General features: G+C 48.3%; 2 protein-coding genes across 8 annotated transcripts in view; one reads left to right on the top strand and one right to left on the bottom strand.

Annotated features, from left to right (window-relative positions):
- Positions 1–2,272: 2,272 nt before the first annotated feature.
- GMFG (glia maturation factor gamma) lies at positions 2,273–12,943 on the bottom strand. 7 transcript variants are annotated; one of them, XM_036408354.2, is made up of 8 exons: positions 12,651–12,782; positions 9,573–9,639; positions 9,113–9,209; positions 8,943–8,992; positions 7,877–7,926; positions 3,221–3,303; positions 2,606–2,679; positions 2,273–2,460 (listed from the first exon to the last, which is right to left on the bottom strand). In XM_036408354.2, the coding sequence occupies exons 2-8, from the start codon at positions 9,573–9,575 to the stop codon at positions 2,389–2,391; spliced, it is 429 nt and encodes a 142-aa protein (XP_036264247.1). In that variant the 5' UTR covers positions 9,576–9,639; positions 12,651–12,782; the 3' UTR covers positions 2,273–2,388. The 7 variants fall into 7 exon arrangements, with proteins under 7 accessions (XP_036264247.1, XP_045426845.1, XP_045426844.1 ...); XM_045570889.1 differs by lacking the exon at positions 12,651–12,782 and adding an exon at positions 12,492–12,635; XM_045570888.1 differs by lacking the exon at positions 9,573–9,639 and having other exon boundaries at positions 12,651–12,943.
- Positions 12,944–13,398: 455 nt separating this feature from the next.
- The window catches only part of SAMD4B (sterile alpha motif domain containing 4B), a 45,599-nt gene continuing 37,963 nt past the window's right edge, over positions 13,399–21,034 (top strand). The window contains exon 1 of the mRNA XM_036408346.2: positions 13,399–13,454. The gene's annotated coding sequence lies outside the window, so the exon portion shown is untranslated. The remainder of the gene's footprint in view (positions 13,455–21,034) is intronic.

Below are 21,034 nucleotides of genomic sequence, written 5' to 3'. Positions count from 1 at the left end.
AAAATCCAGTCTCCACCTCTCCAGCCTAAGCCCTGTTTATATTCTACGTTAACTAGAAGTGCCTAGCAAAAACTAGGGAGCCTGCCTGGCCAGTGTAGCTCAGGTTGAGCATCGACCCATGAACCAGGAGGTCACAGTTGGATTCCCAGTCAGGGCACATGCCTAGGTTTCAGGCTGGATCCCCAGTACAGGGGTGGGGAGGGGTGCAGAAGGCAGCCAATCGATGGTTCTCATCGTTGATGTTCCTTTCTCTCTTTCTCTTCCTGAAAACCAATAAAAACATTTTTTAATTGAAGAAAAGGGATATGCTTTCTCAGAGAGGGGTGGGGGGGGGAGAGAGAGAGAGACTAGGGAGCCTGGAGGGGAGGTTAGTGGAAAGAGGGCAATCCCCGATTTGTACAGCTTGGAAGGAGGGGCTCCAAACCCAAAGCACCCCCTCTATGCTGACCATTAGATAGTGTTTGCTCTTCTGGCTTCTCTGATTGGTCCTTCCATAATCCTTCCGGCCAAACCTACTCTGCATTGGACTGCTCCTCACAATCACTCTCTGATTGGTGCCTGGTTTCCTAACTCCCTGCTTCTGATTGGGTAATTCCTGTACATGCCTTTCTGACTAGATTGTTTGCAATCATGAGCTTGGTTGGACACAGACGTAAGTTTAACTCTTGGGGAGGAGGGAGAGTGGGAAGGAAGGGAGGAGGAGAAAGAGGGGGAGATGGCCCACCTAAGAAAGGGAGTGGCCAGTTGGCCACAGAATAGCCTTGGGTTAAAGTTCTTACTACAGAATCCTAGCTGTGGAACTTCAGGCAACCATTTTTAGTTTCTGTGCCTGTTTCTTCATCTGTAAATTGGGGATAATGTACCTTCTTCATGGGACAATGTAAGAATTAAATGTTAATAATACCTATAAAGTGCTTATAGAAGTACCTAGCACACAGGAAGCCCTCAGACAGAGGGTAAGCTATTATTATTAATTTGATCATGTAAGTGCACAACCTGAAACTACTCCTTTTGTCTCTCTGACCTCTGCAGGCCCAGGAATTGCTTGACCTCTTAATTGAATGACTTCTCCTAACCCCAGCCCTCCTCCTCTTCCATCTCTAGCCATCAGGGACTCAGGCTGTGATCAGAGGGCGGGGTTGAGACGTGCCTGGCAGGGAGATGACAAGTGTCAGAGGAAAGGACAAGTGTCAGAGGAAAGGAGCTCATCACACTCTAACCTTCCTCTCACCACCTGCCCCCGCAGAAAATTGAGGGCAGGGGATTTCTTATGTAGAGTGGTTCTATCCTGAACCCCTCGAGGAAGGCCGCGTCCTGCTTGGGAATAAGGGGGCAAGGGATGGGCAAAGTGAGGTGGTGAGGGGATGGTGTATTCTGGCTGGGAAGAATGGGGAAGGGTTGGAGCTGGGAAGGGGCAGCCCAGGCCCTAGGTCACAATGCCATTGTTACCATGGCAACAGCTACCTCTATAGGGAACCTGGAAAGGAGCGGAGGAGGGAGCCAGGTCCCTGAATCTGGGGACATAGAGGACTGAGACGTTACGGAGAAGCAATGAGACAGAAAGAGTGATGTATAACTGTGAAGATCTGCCCGTCTTGGAATTTTGAGAGCCTAGTACACTGCTGGTTCTCAATAATGTCCCTCAGAGACAGAAACCAAATGCCCAGGGGTGTCAGAAGAAAGCAGCATCTCCAGACAGGGCGAACCGAATGTCCCTTTCCTACCCCCCCCCCCCCCCACCCCCCGCACATCCTACCAGTCAGTGGTCCCCTGAGGGTCCTGGGTCTTCTTTGCCTTTCCCAGCACTGGAACCTACCCAACCACACAACAACCCACCTCAACAACTCCCAAGCCCCTGAACAATTAGGTTTGATCTTTCCACAACTTTCTGCATTTAAATTCCTCGGGCCTGATGTCTCACTGGGAAAAGTAGCATTCAGTGTAAGCTAACCCCTAGAGCTGAGAAGGGAAGGGAGGAGGGGAAATGGACACTCTCCTTTACTCTCAGGGACCCAGGTATCCTTAATCCCCTCCAGAGTGGCTCCTTCATGGATTTGAATATTCCCCGGTTCCTGCAGGAGACCGGGCCTCCCCCATACTTCCTAGGAAACCCCACAGGCTTCTTTCAAAAAAGCAGGTTATCCTCCTTTCTTCCCGGAATTCAGCGGACATCCTCTTGGTCCGCCTGCCCTCTGCTGGCCAGAGGCTGGTACTGCAGGGACTCAGCTGGAGCCCACAACAAGAAACAGAAACTGAGCCAGAACGGAGGATCTCTGAGTTTTTGCATTTTAATTTCTTCGGGATCTGGGATGTTCAGGTCCTAGGGGTCTGAGTCCCCAGTTCCTTTGGGGACTCAGACATCAGGAATTCAGATCCCCAACCCAGAGGTCAACGAAAGAAAGACAACTTCTCTTGGAGCCAGGCTTCAGTGAGGTCATCAGTGGTGCGGATTTCAAACACCTGGGCAGGGAGAGTTCTCAATTTTATGATCCATTCAGGAACTGAGAGGGGGAGGACTCCAGCCCCTTCCTCCCTCAGACCCAGGAGACCAGACTCCCTGACCCTCCTCCCTAACACTCTGGGAGCCTCGGCCCCAGGCCCAGACCTTTGTGAGCTCTGCAGTCTGCACCAATCTGTTTTTACTCCCTGCATACATCATCTGTTGTTCGGGCTTGCAGCCTGCATGGAAAAGGGGAGAAGAAAACATAACCGGGGGATCCTAGAGCATTTTCTAAGGGGCCAGTAATGTCCTGCAGGCCCTGGAGGTTTCTAAGGGGTCCTTGGAGCTCTTCTAAGGAGTCCCAGTTTTCAGTTTTGTCTAGGGGTTTGAAGTTATTCTGAGGGTCGTTGGAGGTGGGACCCTCAGAATAACTCCCAGACAGGAATTTCTAGGTTAAAAAAAAAAAAAAAAGTAGGATTACTTAACATCTCGGGACTGAGGAGGATGGGTTGGGCTCCTGAGAATCTAAGCCCCCAACTTCCATGCATTGCCCTCCCAGTACTTACCAAGTCTCTCTCTCTCTCTCTCTCTCTCTCTCTCTCTCTCTCTCTCTCTCTCTCTCTCTTTCTCTCTCTCTCTCTCTCTCTCTCTCTCTCTCTCTCTCACACACACACACACACACACACACACACCCCTACACCTGTACTCTCAAACACTACCTTACACACCCCACACAGAATCCCAGACCCTAGTCTCAGGATGGGTAGAGCTGAGTCTCACCCACAGGGCTGGAGAAGATGAAACACAGCGGGTAGGACACTCGGCCATCTTCATGCACATACTTGTAGCTGTAAACCACGAACCTACACCAGTGAAAAGGAAGCCAAATTCAGGACTTCAGCCTGAAACCCAGAACCAATGCCGATTACCTACGTCTTCAACCTTGAAATCTTGCATGAGTCTGAGAACCTAGGGTTAATAACTGAGACTGAAGATAGTGGCCTCAAATACAATAAATGATTAAAAATAACAATAATAGTAAATACTAAATAGAAGTACCATATGATCCACTTCTGAGTAATTATGCAAAGAAAATGAAACACAAATTCAAAAAGATATATGCACTGTATGTCCATCACAGCATTATTAACAATAGCCAAAATATGGAAACAAACTCAATGTCCATTGATGAATGAGTGGATAAAGGAGATGTGGTTTATACCATTCAGCCATTAAGAAGAAAGGAAACCCTGCCATTTGTGACAACATGGATGAAACATTGAGACAGTATGCTAATAATGTCTGAACACCTAAAACAGTAATGACATAAATATATATGTCAGACAAAGAAAGACAAAATACTGTTCTGATCTCACATTTAGAATTTAATAAAATAAAAATAAAGAAACACAGAAAATCAAGTTCATAGATAAAAAGAACAGATTGGTGGTTGCCAGAGAGAGGGGGTTGGTGGCAAAATGGGTGAGGGGGTCAGAAGTTAAAAACGTCCAGTTATAAAATAAGTCTTGGGGATTTAATTTACAACATGATGACTGTCTATATATATACTAATAAAAGGCTAATATGCAAAGTGTGCCCTAGGTCAGTGGTCGGCAAGCTCATTAGTCAACAGAGCCAAATATCAACAGTATAACGATTGAAATTTCTTTTGAGAACTGAAAACCGACTTTTGCACATGGGCCACAAAGTTTCAGTCACACTGTATGCAGTTTGTGTACCACTGCCCTAGGCAGTTTGATGGCTTGCTATGACTGTGCTGACCGCCAGAGGGCGGCACAGAACAAAAAAAGGCCCAGGTTGGCAGCCAGCAGCCAGCAGCCAGCAGGTGGAAAAGGGAGGCCCTGGCCAGCGGCTGGAAGGCCCGGATGGGCCTTAATCACCAGCCAGGCCTAGGGACCCTACCCGTGCACAGTTTCATGCACCAGGCCTCTAGTAGCTAAAAATACTGAATTGCATATTTGAAAGTTGCTAAGAGAATAAATCTTAAAAGTCCTCATCACAAGAAAAAAAATGTTTTTGTAACTATCGAGTCTAGTAATAATTAATGTCGTTTTTTATCATTCGTTTAAAATCTTGCTTGGCGTTTACTTGTATTGACATAACCTTCAAACACGTGGTATCTACAGAATGTGTGAAGTACAATTAACAAGTTTTGCTTGAAAAAGTTTGTGTTTGGTTTGGTTTTTGTTGCAAAACTAGGGCTAAGAAGATGGCGGATGAAGAGCATATTCGGCACTGCATGCTTTACGAGTTCCAATTAGGAAGAAAAGCAAGTGAGGCTGCAAAAAACATCTGTAGTGCTCTTGGTCAAGATGCAGTTAGCGCCAGAAAATGCCAGCGTTGGTTTGAGAAATTTCGCGAGGGAAATTTTTCGTTAGATGACAAGAGTGGTCGAGGCCGTGTGTCCAATTTTGATCAAGAAGCTCTTCAAGCTCTTTTGGTGCAAAATCCTCAAATTACCCAACAAGAGCTTGCGACAACTTTAAATTGTTCACAAAAAACAATTTCCAATCAATTGCGTGCACTTGGCAAAGTCCAAAAGTTTGGAAAATGGGTTCCTCATGAGTTGACCGACAACAACCGTAATCAGAGAGTCACAATTTGCAGTTCGCTCCTCTCTCGTCAAAACCGTTTGCCATTTTTAGAGCAAATTGTTACTGGAGATGAAGAACGGGTGCTGTATGTTAATTTGAAAAGGCGGCCTCAATGGTTGGACAAAAATGAGGCTCCGCAGCCCACGCCAAAACCTGACTTGCATGCGAAAAAAGTGATGTTGTGTGTTTGGTGGAATTTTAAAGGAATTCTTCATTATGAACTTTTACCATCTAACCAAACCATTACAAGTGCAGTGTATAGTGCCCAATTGGAAAGGTTAGCCCAAGCTTTAAGAGAAAAAGAACCCGCGCTGATTAATCGGAAGGGCGTAATTCTTCACCATGATAACGCACGACCGCATACTGCAAGAATCACTGCTGAAAAACTGCGCCAGTTGGAATGGGAAGTTCTCCCTCAACCTGCATATTCTCCTGATATTGCCCCTTCCGATTACCATTTGTTTCGTTCTTTGCAAAACTTTCTTCTTGGAAAAAAATTTAATAATGAAGAATGCCTCAAAAATGCATTTTTTGCATCAAAATCACAAGAATTTTACAACAGAGGGATTAAAATGCTTCCTGAGCGTTGGGCACAAGTAGTAGAAAACAACGGCAACTATATTGTTGATTAAATTTTGTTGTATTGTTTAAATAAATTCGATTTAAAAAAGGTATTAGAAAACAACGTTAATTATTACTAGACCTAATATGTGTGGTGACAGATGTTAAATAGATTTATTGTGCTGATCATTTCACTATATATACAAATATCAAATCACACTGTACACCTAAAACAGTAATGACATATACAGCAATGACATATATCAATAGACCTCAATAAAAACATGTTAAAAAGAAAAATGTGCCCTAACCAGTTAGGCTCAGCAGATAAAGCCTACGGACTGAAGGGTCCCAGGTTCAATTACAGTCAGGGGCATGTACCTTGGTTGAGGGTACATCCCCAGTGGAGGGTGTGCAGGAGGCAGCTGATCGATGATTCTCTCTCATCCATGTTTCTAACTCTCTATGCCTCTCCCTTCCTCTCTGTAAAAAATCAATAAAATATGTTTAAAAAAAAGAAAAAGAAAAAAAAAGAAAAACGTAATGGCTTAAAAAAAATAGTCAGTGCTGCCCTGCCAGTGTTGCTAAGTAGTTAGACCACTGGCCCCCACACCAAAGGTTCATGAGTTCAATTCCTGGTCAGGGGCACATAACTGGGTTTCAGGTTCGACGTTGGCCCGTTCAGGCACTTGCAGAAGGCACCTAAATCAATGTGTCTCTCTCACTGTGATGTTTCTCACTCTCAGTCTCTCTCTCTCTCACCTTCCTCCCTCCCTTTCACTCTCTCTAAGACAATGGAAAAATATCCTTAGGGAGAATAAACAAAACAAAAAAGTGCTTATTTAACTCAACAACCTTATGATGAAGGTGCTATTTTATCCCCATACTACAGATTGGATAATTGAGGCCCAGAGAGGTGGAGTCACTTGCCCAAAGTTCTTTTGGTACATTTGAACCAAGACTGTGAGTGCTCAACTACTGTGTGATACTGTCCAGCTGGGGCTGAGACCAGGCCTGCCTACACAATTTGCCAAGCTTGATGCTAATTGAAAATTTGGGGTCCCTTGTTCAAAAGATAGAAGAAAAACTTCTTCCTTTCTTCCATAAGCTTTGCTGTCTTGGACATGGGAACACTAAAAGGGGAGTTGCAGATGCTTACAGGCACACTCTGAAACTTTGTCTTTATATATATATATATATATATATATATATATATATATATATATATATATATTTTTTTTTTTTTTTTTTTTTTTTTTTTTTTTTACAGAGAGGAAGGGAGAGGGGTAGAGACTTAGAAACATTGATCAGCTGCCTCCTGCACATACTGGGGATGTGCCCACAACCAAGGTACATGCCCTTGACTGGAATCAAACCTGAGACCCTTCAGTTCGTAGGCTGACGCTCTCTCCACTGAGCCAAACCGGTTAGGGCTCGAACTTTCATTCAGGAGCAGGAGGAGTCCGACCTTGACTCTCCTGCAATCTGCACTCAGGCTCCCTGCCAGGGCCTCACTGGGTGGTGCAGGTTGTGGAGAAAACCGTCCAGGGCTGGAGGTGGCACTGCCCCAAGCCCTAGCACAGCTCTGTTTCTCAGGAGACTTCACAAAAAACACAGATTCAAAGATAAAACTATAAAGAATTTCTAGACAGCAGGCAGCCTGAGCACTACCTCCCACATTCGAGGCTGCCTTCCAGACAGGGGCCCTGTGGGACTGCACTTGTCAGACACCCAGGGGCTGGTTCTGGCTAGGATGGAGGCTCAAAATCCTCAGGCACCCAAAACTCACCTCGGGGGAGATGGAAAGTCTGCACAGACCAGTTACCATAGAAGTGTCAAAGTGTTCCTCCAAACACAAAAAGCACCAAACGTATATGGCTTCACACAAGATTTTCCCCAATTGTTAAATGTCAAATAATTTATTTGTTACCAGAAATATTCTGTAGCATTAAAAAAAAAAAGAGGGAAATTTTCTTTCTTTTTATTTACTGAGGCAAGAACAATGTTAAGGCTGAAACCTGACGAAGTTTCTATTTTTAAAAAAGCAAGCTCTAATTTCACATTGATTATCAGTGTAAAATTCTGCAACAAAATATTAGTATACTGTACACAAAGTCCTAGGATAAGAACTCTTGGCCTCAAACACAGAGATCCCAAGCTAGTTAATAGGACTGGAATCAAGCAGTCCCCTCAGTCTCCACCCCCATCAACACCCTTCTCCCCATGGCCTGACCCTCCTGTTCCTTCCCCCAATATATACCTTGGCTGTCTTTCTGGCAACTCCATTTTTAGTTCATCTGGAGAAATGTCCTGGGGGAAGAGGGGAAAAAACAGGAGAGAAGAAATTTAAACAAGCATTTAATGTGCCAAGATACTGGTCTAAGTAACACACATGGACTAATTCATTGAGCTCTTCCATAACTCTGTGGGGTAGGACCTATTATTATCCCTACTTGACAGGTGAGCAAGCTGAGGCCCAGAGGTGTTAAGACACTTGTCCTAGATTGCACAGCAACTCAGAGCAGAGGAGTTCAAATATGCATCTGGGTTTAAATCATAACCACTTTACTACACCTCCTTTTAGAAGACCAGAGGGAGCCCAACTCCTAGCCAATCCCCCTCCCCTGTCAAACAGCCCAGCCTCAGTCTCCACAGCCACCCCCTAAATCCTTACCACAATACTATAAAGTAAGCCTTATTATCATTCCCACATTATAGAAAAAGACAGTGAGGCCAAGAGAGGGCAAGGTATCCTAAACGATAAAAGGCTATTATGCAAATCAACTGAACAGCATGCTATGACATGCACTGACCACCAGAGGTCACTCAACACAGGAGCTGCCCCCTGGTGGTCAGTGCACAGTGCACTCCCACAGGGGGAGCACCGCTCAGCCAGAAGCCATCAGTCTGACATCCCCCAAGGGCTCCCAGACTGCGAGAGGGTGCAGGCCTGGCTGAGCACCCACCCCCACCCCCACCCCCACCCCGTGCACGAATTTTGTGCACTGGGCCTCTAGTATATTATAAAGGATTCCTACTAGCTTTTTATTAATTTATCTGAAAATTCTTTAAGTGCCAATAAAGTATTATCATTTTATTGAGCATATACTAAGTGCCAGGCCTTTAAACCCATTACAAAGATTAAATCATTGAATCCACAAACAACCTTATGAGGACGGTACTGATATCTCCATTTCATAGATGAGGAAGCAGAACCCCATACATCTCTTGCTTAAGATCACATCTGAGCTCCAGCTCTTTCTAGCCCGCACTGCCAGACCCTTGGGTCTCCCAGCCCCGCCCTGCCCATCCACCCAGCCCCTCACCTGAAATTCTTCCTCCAGCACCACCATCTGCCGGTCTTTGTCCACCTTCACTAGGGAGGGATGGCACAAAGGGGTTAGTTAGGACACCCCTTCTAACTCAGTGACTCTGGCCTAGCCCTCCTCATACGTCCCCACCGCCCTCCCATCCTTCCAGAGAGAATGGCACTCACTTATTATGGCTGCATTATCTGTCTCTTTTCGAAAGCGGAATTTCCTCAGCTTTTCCTTTAGCTCTGGGTCCACCTCGCACACCACCAGGGAGTCCGACTGCAGCAGAGCCCAGAAAGAGGTGAGCAGGCCTTGCCTCGGTCCCCGGCCCTGCCCCTGCCCAAGCCGAAGTGTCTCTAACAGGGACAGGAATGCTCCCAGGCGGTGCAGCCCCTCACAGGCACATGCTTGGATCGCAGAGCGGAGGCCAAATTCCAGCCCTCCAGCAGGTATCCTTGGGCAACACTCAAGGAGACCCCGAGATCTGTTTACCTGGTGCTAAACCACCATTTCTCTTCCCCCAGCCTGGTCCTTTCCCCCAGCCTGTCCCCTTCCCAGCCCCTTTTCTCCAACACACAGCCTGACCTTCACCCAGGCATCCTCCCGGACCCAGGCCCACCCGTACCCCCCAGGCCCCCTGACCATGATTTTTCTGTCCACGGGCCTCTCCTTTTCTCAGTTCCGCTGTCTTCTAGGGGTGGGGCGAGGGCTGTGGGATAGGGGAAAGGTTTCATGCACCACATCCTGTTTATGCCCATTCTAAGACAACTGCTGCAGAGGGCTCCGCCCCCTCCTTCCTTCCCTCATCTGCCAGGACCTGCGAGCCTTTGAAATCACCTAGACTGGGGTTCAAATGTGACCATCACTAAGTAACTTCACTCTCTGACTCAGGGTTATTGTGAGGATAAAATAGCTTCACATGTCTCCTGGCATGGTGGACATGCTCCACACACAAAAGATAATAAGGAGCTCTTTACCTCCTCTCCTCCAGGAAGCCTTCCTGGATTCCCTCCCCCCTCCCCCCCTTAGAGTATTTTAACTCCAGAACTGAAAAGGGGAGCTGCTGGTCAAACTTTCACCTACTATGTTGATGGAGAAATGGAAAGAAAGCAGGAGACACCACAGCAGCAGAGTAATGGTGAATTTCTTCCTGAAGTTAGCCTCACGGGCTTTATAATGGGCTCTACAACAATGGTGTTCAATCTTGTCAGACTATCACCCCCTTTCTAATTAAGTGTTTTGTATTGCTTCCTGTCTCATCCTGAAATGAAATTCCTACATAATGTACCCTACTTATACACGTTTTTTTAAATCAATATAATGATCTGTCATATAAAGGAGAAATGAAAAAGTAATTTATAGGGAAACCCTACGTATTTCAGTAAACACGAGAGAATTTTTGCAGATCCCAGCCCCATAATGGCTGCTTCCCTCCATAGCAGTGGACAAGCCTTTCTATTCCCACTACTTCACGCTGGACCCCACCCTTCAACGGCTCAGGGGCATCACTTCAGCTATCCCCCGTCTCCCTGCATCACCCATAGCCCATCTCCGTTGGGTCTTTTCCTCACACAGGCAGTGTTACTTCTCCCATCTTAAAAACTGAAAACCCTATCTCCCGCCCAGCCACTGCCCATTCATTTCCTTCCCCTTTTAGCAAGACTTCTTGAACACATTGCTTACACTTGCTATTTGCAATTTTTCCTCCCAATTTTTCCTTCCCAGCCCCTTTTCTCCAGACAGAATGAGAGTCTCTCCCAGCAGACTCTCATTCTGTCCTTCTCCACCAACAGGGCCACCGATGACCTGTATGGTGCTAGACCTCGTGGTCAATTCTCATTCTCCATCTGACACCATCCATCACTCCCTGCACTCAGCTTTTTCCACTTGGCTTTCTGGACACCACCCTCACCAGGTTTTCCTCCCACTCCCCTCTCTGCTCCTCCTCCTGACAGTAGAGTTCCCTTCTACCTCTCCCGTCTACCTCCTCTCTTCCTGTTCTCATCCATCTCTTGCCTTTCAAAGAGCTTACTTTAATTTCTCCAGCGGGGCATCCCCCTAACCTCTAGATTCTTCATCCAGTGGCCAACCTGACACCTCCACCTGGATATCTTGGAGACATCCTTGACCCTCTCTTTCCTTTGACAATGTTAGAACTTGTCAGCTTAGACCTTCCAAATGTAACCAGAACCTGCCCACTTCCCCCTGCACAACCCATATCCTGTCCTGCCACCCTCATCTCCAGCCTGAACAATTAGAGAGAAACCCCCCTTCTCTTCTCTGCACTGTTTCCCTGCTCCCCTTTCCCCACACTCTATTCTTCATAGGATTACCAGAAGGATCCAAATAAAACCCAAGTCAATGAGATACTGCCTCTCTTAAAACCCTCCCATGGCTCTCATAGTATTGGGGTAAAAGCAAAAGCCCTTACAGTAAGCAGCCTTTATAACTAAGTTAGCTACCATAACCCCTCCTCCATTACCTCTTGGGCCCTGTCTTCCACTACTCTCCTCTGTGCTCACTGCAGCTGCGCTAGCCTTTGTGATTCAGTGAATAATCCTGCCCTGGGCCTTTGCCCTTGCCATTAACCCTTTCGGGAGACGTCTTTCCCTTGTGGTTCAGCCTTTTAATTTCCTCCAGATTTCTATTCAAATCCCATCTGATAAGAGGTCTTTCCTCATCTAAAATAGTACTGACCCCATTTCTCCATCCTGTCAGCTTGCTTTATTTTTCTCCATACCACTTATCACCAAGTTACACAGTGTTTATGTATTGTTTGTGCTCCACCTCCCAATCAGAATGTAGGCTTCCTGAAGATATGTTTGTCTGCCTTGTTCGTTGTTGAAATTCCAGCACCTTAAACAATGCATGACATATATTAGGTACAGAAGAAAGATTATTGAATGAATAAATAAAGCAGCATATATTGTGCACAATCACTCTGTCTGGTGTGAAAACTCTTGCTTCGATGAAGGGGTAGTGGACAGGGTTTGTGCCACCCACCACCCTGGCTTGAAATGCCACATCTGGTTTTCCTCCTCTCTGCTGCTCCTTCTCAATCTTGATTTCTTTGCTCAAACTCTCCATGTTCCATTTTTCTCGGAGTTCTGATGGGTTCTTGTTTCCATTCATACTTCGTACCCTCCCCAGGCTAGGTCACTAATTCCCACAGCTTCAGTTACTCTTTGATGATCCTCAAATCTTGGTTTCCGGCTCCAATTTCTCTTGTAAGCTTCAGACACAGGAGTTGTGCAGTCTCCCGGGCCCTGCTGCCGGCGGCCCACACTGGGCTCCGAATCTTCAGAGCCTGCATCTTTTCTGATCTCTTTTTCAGGAGCCCCCCAACCTCCAGCCAGAGGGCTTTATCTTAGATTCCTGTCCCCATCGCCTGCTGCAGCCACCAGTCCCCGGCCAGCCCGTTCACGCAGCGTCCTTCCGCGGACTCCGCCCCTTCCCAGTCCCACCCTCGTGCAAACGCCCCTCTCCCGTCCCTGCTGCTTCCCTGTACTCGGTCCCCTCCAATAAGAGAGCCAGAGACATCTTTCCAAACCCCCAGCTCACCATGACTCTTCCCAGCTCCAAGCCTTTCTATGGCTCCGGCGTGCCCACAGGACAAGTCCAAGTCCGCTCAAGTGGCCAAACGTCCCACCGCTCCCTGGCTGGACCCTATACTCCACCCGACTGCATTCCGAGTCCCTCCAACAGCCACGTCTCAGTCACCTGAGAGCTCCTGTGTGGTTCGCCCCGAGCCAGGGAATTTGTAGAATGAACGAACAGATACAACAGCCGGAGCAACGTCTCCCATTTATTGATGGCCTCCTTTGTGCCCAGCGCTCCGCATGCATCGCCTCTCCGTTCTATTCTGCTCAAGAGGCCGCGCAGCTCAGAGCGGGGCGCGCTGGGAAGCGGGGCTCCGGAAGCCCAGCGCCAGCCGGACGCTCGGGCACCGCAGGGCCAGGCCGCCCGGCGGGGCGCGGGGCGCGGGGCGCGGCGGGAGCCGCTCCAACGCCAGAATCGGGAATTGTGACAGGGCGAGGCCGCGGAGGCGGAGGCGCAGGACTGCCCCCTGCGGGCCGGGAGGCCCAGCGCCGCGCTCAGCCAGGCCCGTCGCTTGTGGCAACGCCGCGCGCGCCCCGCCCCTTCCCCTCCCGCCGGCCGCCTGACCGTCAGCCCCCCGCCGACCGACCAATCCCGCCGAGCAAGAGGCGGGCCCCTGGGCCTCGTCCGGCTCCGCAGCTCCCCTCGCCGCCAGGGCCCGGCCTTCCTCCGCGCTCGCCGCCCGTTGGCGGGTGCGCGGCTCGTCACCGCGGCCTCTGCTAATGCCGGCGCGCGGCGGCTCCGCCGGGGCGGGACCAGGGGCGGTGACGCACGGCGCGGTGACGCAGCGCGACGGCGGCGGCGGCGGCGGCGGCGGCGGCGGTGGTCGGTGCGGGAGGAGGGAGGGGAGCTCGCGGGCTGGAGAGCGGACGGCGGCGGCGGTGGCCTGAGGAGGCCCGAGCGGCGGCGGCGGCGGCGGCCGAGGCGGTGAGTCGCGGGCGGGCGGGCGGCCCGGGGCCGCGGCGGGTCGGGGCGCGCGGGTCTCCCCTCAGGGCGCCCCAGGCCGCGCGGGCGGCCCCGCCCCCTCAGGGACCCCGAGCCGCGGGCAGCGGCGGGCGCGGAGCGCGGGCCTGAGGGTCCCGGCCCCTGCGCGGGGCCCCCACCCCGGCCCCCAAGGGGCCCCCACAGGCCGTTCGGAGCTTCCCTCCCGGACCCCCTCACATCCTCGGAATCGACCCCCACGGCCACCTCAGGCGCCTCCTCGAAGGGCGGCCCCCGGCGACCTCCGAGACCCTGACACTCCCCTCGCGCCCCCTCCGACGCCCCAGGTTTCCCCGGATCGCACCCCTGCCATGCCCGCAGGCTTCCCCGGACCCTGTCCCGGGTCTTGGAAATCGGCTGCGAGAACCCCGCTCTGGCCCCGAATCCCCATCCTCCCCCCAGAAACGTTCCCGCGGCCGCCGGACACCCAGCAGTGCGGATCAGATGTCTCTTCCCCGCGAGACCCCAAAATCGCCTTTCAGAACCCCCCCCCAACCTCTCCAGACCCGGACATTCCTGAAATCTCCCCCAAAGGCCGCTTTCCCACCGCCTCCCGGACTCCCCTCCCCCCTACCCCGACCAAAAGTCACCTGCGAGATGCTTCACTCAGAACCCCCAGGCTCAGGACTCCTGCCCCCAAATCCCTCAGGATGCCCCAGACGTGCCCCGAAAACCTTCCTCAGAGGCTCAGATCTGTGGAGAGCTTTCCTTCCAGTTCCACAAACCTCTTCCCAAACCCCATTTGTGTATCCCAAACCTTTCCCAGTAACCCACACCAAATGTTCCAGAAATTGCTTCTGAATGCAAAAATTTACTTTATAAGCTTCCCCCCCCCCCCCACAACACACAGTTTTAGGTGAACTTTTTAACATCCTCACAAGCACTGTAAGTCCTCAGGCTCCTCGTGCCCCCTCTGAGGTTTTCAACATCTCAGTCTCCTCAGAGACCCCGCCACCTCCTGAGCCCTCCCGGGGAGAACCTGCCTCACTGCCGCTTCCGAGGCTGCCCGAGCGCCAAGCCTCTCGCACCCCTGCTAACCCTGCCTCCAGAATTCTTCCCCAAGAGCCCTCCACCTGACATCCACTTTCCCTCAGTAGGCTCTCCCCCCACGCACCCTTTTGCGGCCTTAGCGAGGTTCTGAAAGGACACATCTGCCATCTCAGTCCACTGCTCCCGGCCCCTCCAAGAATGCTCCCAGCCCCAGCCTCTGGCCAGACTTCTCAGAATCTCCCTGGGGTCTCCGCCCACGGCCCCCAAAACCTTGTTCAAACCCTCCTGGGCTCCCTTCCCTTTAGAACCCTCTCATCTCCTCCATTCTCTTTCCCCTGAAATCACCTAGAGGTCCTGTGCAGATCTGAGTCTCCTTACCCATAGTCCCTTCCCAGGCCCCACATCCTCCAGACAACCCTCCCAAGAGGGTCCAGATCCCCTTTCAATAAGAGGTTTGTCCAGAGGCATTCTCCACCCTTTGAAATCCCAGTCCTTAAGACCTTTCTCTCCGACCATTTTTTCTAGGTTCCATCCTCAGAGAGCCCCTCCTCCCTTCAGAGATGAAGGGACCCTTAACACCCTCCTTAGAGACCGCTTGAGGGCTGCCCGTTTTCTTTCCAGAAGCTCCCACCGTCCTTTTCCCCTTTGAGGCCTCCTCACTAAAGAATCTCTTCCCTATAGTAATGGGCTTCAAAGTGTGGTCCCTTGACCAGCAGCATCTGCATCACCTGGGAATTATTAGAAATGCATATTCTTAAGCCTTACTCCAGTCCTACCGAATCAGAAAACCTGGAGTCAGGCCCTGCAGCCTGATTTTAGGAGCCCTCCTGGTGATTCTGATAAAAGTGGTTTGAGAACCACTGCCTCTAGGAGAATTTCCCTCTCCCCACAGAAAGCCCCCAAAAGATGTCCACTATGCCCTACTGCCCACCCCATTTTCCTGGGAGTACCCTTTGTGAAGTGCCCACCCTCCAGAAAGACCCCTTCAAACCACTTCTAGCTTCTCCACAAAGTTGCCCCACCTTCTGAGCAGCAGTTACTTCAGAGTCTACTTTTAAATGGTTTCCTTTCAGATCTTCTAGGACTTTCTTCTGGCTTCCCTCCACACCAGTCTTTGGTGCTTCTGCTTCAGATTGCTATCTCCTCCAAAATCTCTTATCTACTCATCTGTCCTTCACATAGGCACCCTCCCCTTAAAACACCTGCAAATCTTCATTCTCTGTGTCTTACTGCCTAGAGCCCTTTATTATACTGCCTAGAGCACCACTCATCTTCCTTATAGTTTTGACCCACCCTCACTGGACATGGAGTTTGGGAGATACTGGGGATGTGTCTTGTTAGTCTCAGAATCCCACAAGGTGAGATCTGCCCTCTGTAAGTTATTGGGAATCATCAGAGCATAGGCAGCTCTTGTGTTTGGCTAGAAATCTCTAAATTTCTCAGATCTCACACCTCATTCAGATTCAGGCCACCTTCCTGCACCTTCTTCCTCTTCCCCTTCCTATCTTCTCTCTACCTAGCCCAAGGAGAGGCTATCTGCCCCAACTGCTCTGAACTGCCTCACCCCATCCTACTTGGCTTCTCAGCCCTCCATAGGGCCTCAACTTCCTCTAAGGGATTCTGTTTCTCTCTAGGTCGAAAAGGGGTAACAGAGCCGAAACCAGTTTGGCTCAATGGATAGAGCATCGGCTTGGGGACTGAAAGGTCCCGGGTTCGATTCCGGTCAAGGGCATGTACCTTGGTTGCGGGCATATCCCCAGTAGGGGGTGTGCAAGAGGTAGCTGATCGATGACTCTCTCTCATCGATGTTTCTATCTCTCTCCCTTCCTCTCTGTACAAAATCAATAAAATATTTTTAAAAAAGAAAAGAAAGGGGGTAACAGATCACAGGGTAAACACTGGGGCCTGCCTTTGGGGAGCTCTCAATACAGTGGAGAGGTTGGGCAGGTACACAGGGCAGAACATGAGGTACAAATTATTGTATATGTAGAAATTCAGCAGTGAGAGATTGCTTTTCAGCCATTTGGCTAAGATTAGGTGAAATTCAGCACTTTATCTGGAAATACTTCATAGAAAAGGTGGTATTTGGGCTGGGTGACATCCCATAGGAATTGGGACAATGACAACTAGCCTTCCAGAAGAAGGAAACAGCTTATGCAATGGGTCGAAGATAAGAAAGTGTCCTCATCTCTCATTCATGGCATCTCTTCCCTTCCCCTAAAGGACAGAGATGAAAGAGATTTCTCCCATCTGCATTGTATTTGCCAGCTGTACTTTAGTGACCCATTAGTAATAATACAAATGACTACTGTTCATTGAGTTGTTATTATCTACCAGTCACTGTTTAAGTGTTTTACATGTATTGTCTCACAGGACCTATGAGGTAGGTAAACTACAATTATCCTCATTTTATAAAGGATGGAGTTGAGTGCAAGTGGAACAAATAGAAGCTCTCTGGCCCCTGTCTGTCCCAAGATGATAGTGTCTGGAGTCAGGGAGTTGAATTTTATGTTCTGATAGGGTTGGGAGCAATAGGGCATTGTAGTGTAGTGGTCAAGTATGCAGACTTTGGAGCAGAAAAAGATTTGTATCCCATATTATCACTTACCAGTTTTGTGACATAGGACAAGTTACTTAACTTTTCTGGTCTTCAGTTTTAAGTTAAAAAATGAAGGTAATAATGATATCTACTTCATAGAATTATTATAAGGATTAAGTAAGTTAATATTTACATATAAAGTACTTAGAACAATGCCCTGCACATAAGTTCTCATTGTGAAGAAAGAGCTGCTGCAAGGTGGAGAAATTTCCCCCAATTTTCATAGGACTTGGTGATGGCATTAGAAAAAGAAGAATCCAGCACGATGATCACAACTCATGAGAGTATTTATGCCTGACAACTCTAAGAGAATAGCTACTATTATGAGAAATCAAGTATAGCAAGATGAATTCATTTACCCAAATTAAGGAAGGCAGTAAATAGTAGGGTTATATTTCCAACCCATACCTTCTGGTCCCAGAGCCAAAAAAGGCAGGAGGGCATGTTTAACTGACATTAAAAAAAAAGAATTATCGCCCTGTCCAGGTAGCTCAGTTGATAAAGTTTTGTCCCAATATGCCAAGGTTGTGGGTTCAATCCCCAGTCAGGGTACATCCAGGACACAACCAGTAAGTGTGTAATAACTGGGAGAACAGATTAATGTTTCTCTCTTTAAAATAAAGTGTCTCTGTAAAAAAAAGGAGAAAAAAAAAGTTATCAAGACTCAATGACTAGATACAGGAGGCTATGCCTGGCCTCTCACCTCTCCTCCCCTTCCCCAGGACCATTCATGCAAAAGCCTCATTCTTGGCTGAGGCAATAGTGTACATATTTTGTACAAATTATTGTATATGTAGAAATTCAGAGCATTCTTGGAGGGGCCGGGAGCAGTGGACTGAGATGGCAGATGCGTCCTTTCAGAACCTCGCTAAGGCCGCAAAAGGGTGCGTGGGGGGGGGGGGGATCCTACTGAGGGAAAGTGGATGTCAGGTGGAGGGCTCAGGATTTGGGGGCAGGAGTCCTGAGCCTGAGGGTTCTGAGTGAAGCATCTCGCAGGTGACTTTTGATCGGGGTATGGGGGAGGGAAGTCCGGGAGGCGATGGGAAAGCGGCCTTTGGGGGAGATTTTTAAGAGTTTCTGAAAATACTGATTGGTGGTGGTGGTGGTGTTAATCCACACCTGAGGATTCTTTCCCATTGCTTTTCAGAGAGAGAGAAACATTAATGTGAGGGAGACATATTTATTGTTACCTCCTACATGCTCCCCAGTTGGAGGCAGGGAGCAAACCCCCAGCCCAGATACATGCCCTTGACCAGGAATCAAACTCAAGACCCTTCTGTGTGCAGTCTGATGCTCTAACCAATGAGCATACCCTCCAGGGCTGGTTGGTTTTTATAAGAGAGACACTGGGCCCCCTTGGCTTCTAGCATTCTTTCTCAGGTCAGGATAGTGAATTAACCTTGGGTAACTAGCGTATTACCTTATCGTGAGATGTGAGTTACTCAAAGGCCGAGATAGGTGCTGTAGAAGGGCTAGGAATGTGTAGGGAGGCTAATGGGAGCCTCTTATTTATCCAGAGATATTGACATTAAATGGTGTACCCTTCAGCCCAACTTTCTAGGCATTGGAAGAGAAATTACAGGAGACTAGCATTGTCAGGAACAGCCAAGAGTTACAAGGCCAAACTGCCTGGCCTTGAAAATCTCAACTTAGTTGTGTGCAGTCCTGGATAAGTGACTTAACCTAAGGGTTTGTTTTTCCACCTGTAAGATGTGGATATTATATACATATATAAGACAGATGTAGAATATATATAGTTTTAGATCAAATGAGCTCTTCCATGGAAAGCTGTTATCACAAGGTCTGGGACCTGACACTTAATATATGAAGATACACTAAGCATCGTGAAGATACACTAAGCATCGTGCTAGGTATTTTTATATACATTGTTTCATTCTCACCACAAGCTTTACTGAGGAGGAAAAGATTACACAGCAAGTATGTATCAGCATGAGAGCCCAGATTTCAGCACTCCAGTGTTTCTCTGAATGTGGAGAGTTGACTTTGAGAGTTGCCTGTCTGTGGGCTGCTTCTCACTCTTTGGGGCCAAAGAAGGAGCTTAGAGGGTACTTTTTCCTGGAACCTTTAGCCAATTTTTGGCTCCATTTCCTACCCTTCAAGGTTGGTAAATGCTTCCCAAGAAGGTTACTTGGTCCCATGGAAACCAAATATGGCAGCAATATTTTTGGGCTTTTTGAGAGACTGCTATAGACATTCCACTCTCATGTCTTTCCTCAACGGCGAGGAGTCATTTTTGGTAACGTGAAGACAAAAGAGACCAGAGCAGTAATGAATGGTTCTGTATGGGAGCATCAAGGCTTTTTCAACTTAAAGTGTTAGAAACCCAATTCAAGCTGGCCTCAGTGAAAAATTTTTTGGTCCATGTAATTAAAAAAAGTATGGGGTTGGGGGGCTTTAGACTTGCTATGTGCAGGTATTCAAATGTGAACAGGTCTCCCTAATTTCTTGACTCGGCCTTCATCTTTGTTGGCTTCATTCTATGGCAGGCTCTCACTGTGAAGTAGCAGAAGTGGCAACCAGTAGCATCAGGAGAAGTGTAATCTGGACAACCCTACCAGAGAACTTGTTTTCCCCAGTAGCTCCAACGAAAGTTCAAGGGAAACTTTTGTTTGTCCAAGCTTTACTCCATGTCTACTCCTGGATCCAAGAAATTCTCCAACGGGCTCTTATGGGGCTGGTACTAGAAGATGGGAATGCTTGGCAGGCAGATCCTCCAAAATCCATTACAATAAGATTCCTTGGAATAGTCAATGCTGATGGCTCTCGCCTGGCCAATCTCACCAAGCCGGGTCTTCCTTTCTCACTGCTGCCAGGCCCTTTGATAGAAGAAGGCCATTCAGTCTTTATCAGTCATCATCCAGAACAAACATTTTTCTGTCCAGAACATAGGAATCCCTCCTTTAAGGCTGATTTTTTTTTTAACAGTATATATATTTTTTAAATATATTTCATTGATTTTTCACAGAGAGGAAGGGAGAGACATAGCTAGAAACGTCGTCGATGAGAAACATCGACCAGCTGCCTCTTGCACACCCCCTACCGGGGACGTGCCCACAACCAAGGTACCTGCCCTTGACCGGAATCGAACCAGGGATCTTTCAGTCTGCAGACCGACGCTCTACCACTGAGCCAAACTGGTTTCGGCAATAAAATATATTTTTTAAATAAAATAAATAAAAACTGACTGTTAGCCTAAAGCCCCAGGGTTTATTGAGAACTGTCCAACCCATCCTTGGATATTAGATCCTCTACATCAGTCCTATCTCCTGAGCAGTGGGGTGGCTTAAAAATGTGAATCACAGAGGCCTGAGGGAGGGATAGTTATCAGACTTCTGGTCTTCTTTCTGTATGTGTCCATCTAGTCAAAGGACCATAAGCCACAGGCTTTGTTCTATATAGTTGCTATATTAATGTGAATTAATTTCCAACATTTAAAAATGGAATTTTATTTAAAATTCCAGATTTCTGGTTTCTCTCTCTCTCTTTTTTAATATATTTTATTGATTTTTTACAGAGAGGAAGGGAGAAGGATAGAGAGCCAGAAACATCGATGAGAGAGAATCATCGATCAACTGCCTCTTTGCACTCCCCCCACCGGGGATGTGTCACAACCAAGGTTCATGCCCTTGACCGGAATCGAACCTGGGACCCTTGAGTTCGCAGGCCAAAGCTCTATCCACTGAGCCAGACCGGTTTCAGCTATTTCTGGTTTCTCTTTAAAAAAAAAAAAAAATGTTAAGACCTAACGGTACTAGACCCACATTCCCCCCTGGCATCAGTTAATTACAGCTGAACTGTGACTTCCCCCTTTAGACGGGGTATGTGCTTTCCAGCTCACCATAGTCTTCACCAGCCTGCTGTTTAAAACCTGGCTGTGTAAAGCATCGTATTTGAGACCCCCACTCTGTTCCAAGGC

This window comes from Pipistrellus kuhlii, unplaced genomic scaffold (genome assembly GCF_014108245.1).
Source record: "Pipistrellus kuhlii isolate mPipKuh1 unplaced genomic scaffold, mPipKuh1.p scaffold_m20_p_38, whole genome shotgun sequence".
Classification (NCBI taxonomy): Eukaryota; Metazoa; Chordata; class Mammalia; order Chiroptera; family Vespertilionidae; genus Pipistrellus; species Pipistrellus kuhlii.
This window is presented reverse-complemented; position numbering and strand designations above follow the sequence as displayed.

Excerpts from the sequence above, each read along its gene's own strand:
- GMFG (XM_036408354.2), bottom strand. Across the intron at positions 2,680-3,220 it reads CATCTTCTCCAGCCCTGTGG|GCTGCAAGCCCGAACAACAG; the intron begins GTGAGACTCAGC and ends TTTTCCATGCAG. Across the intron at positions 2,461-2,605 it reads AGACTGCAGAGCTCACAAAG|GTGTTTGAAATCCGCACCAC; the intron begins GTCTGGGCCTGG and ends CTCCCTGCCCAG.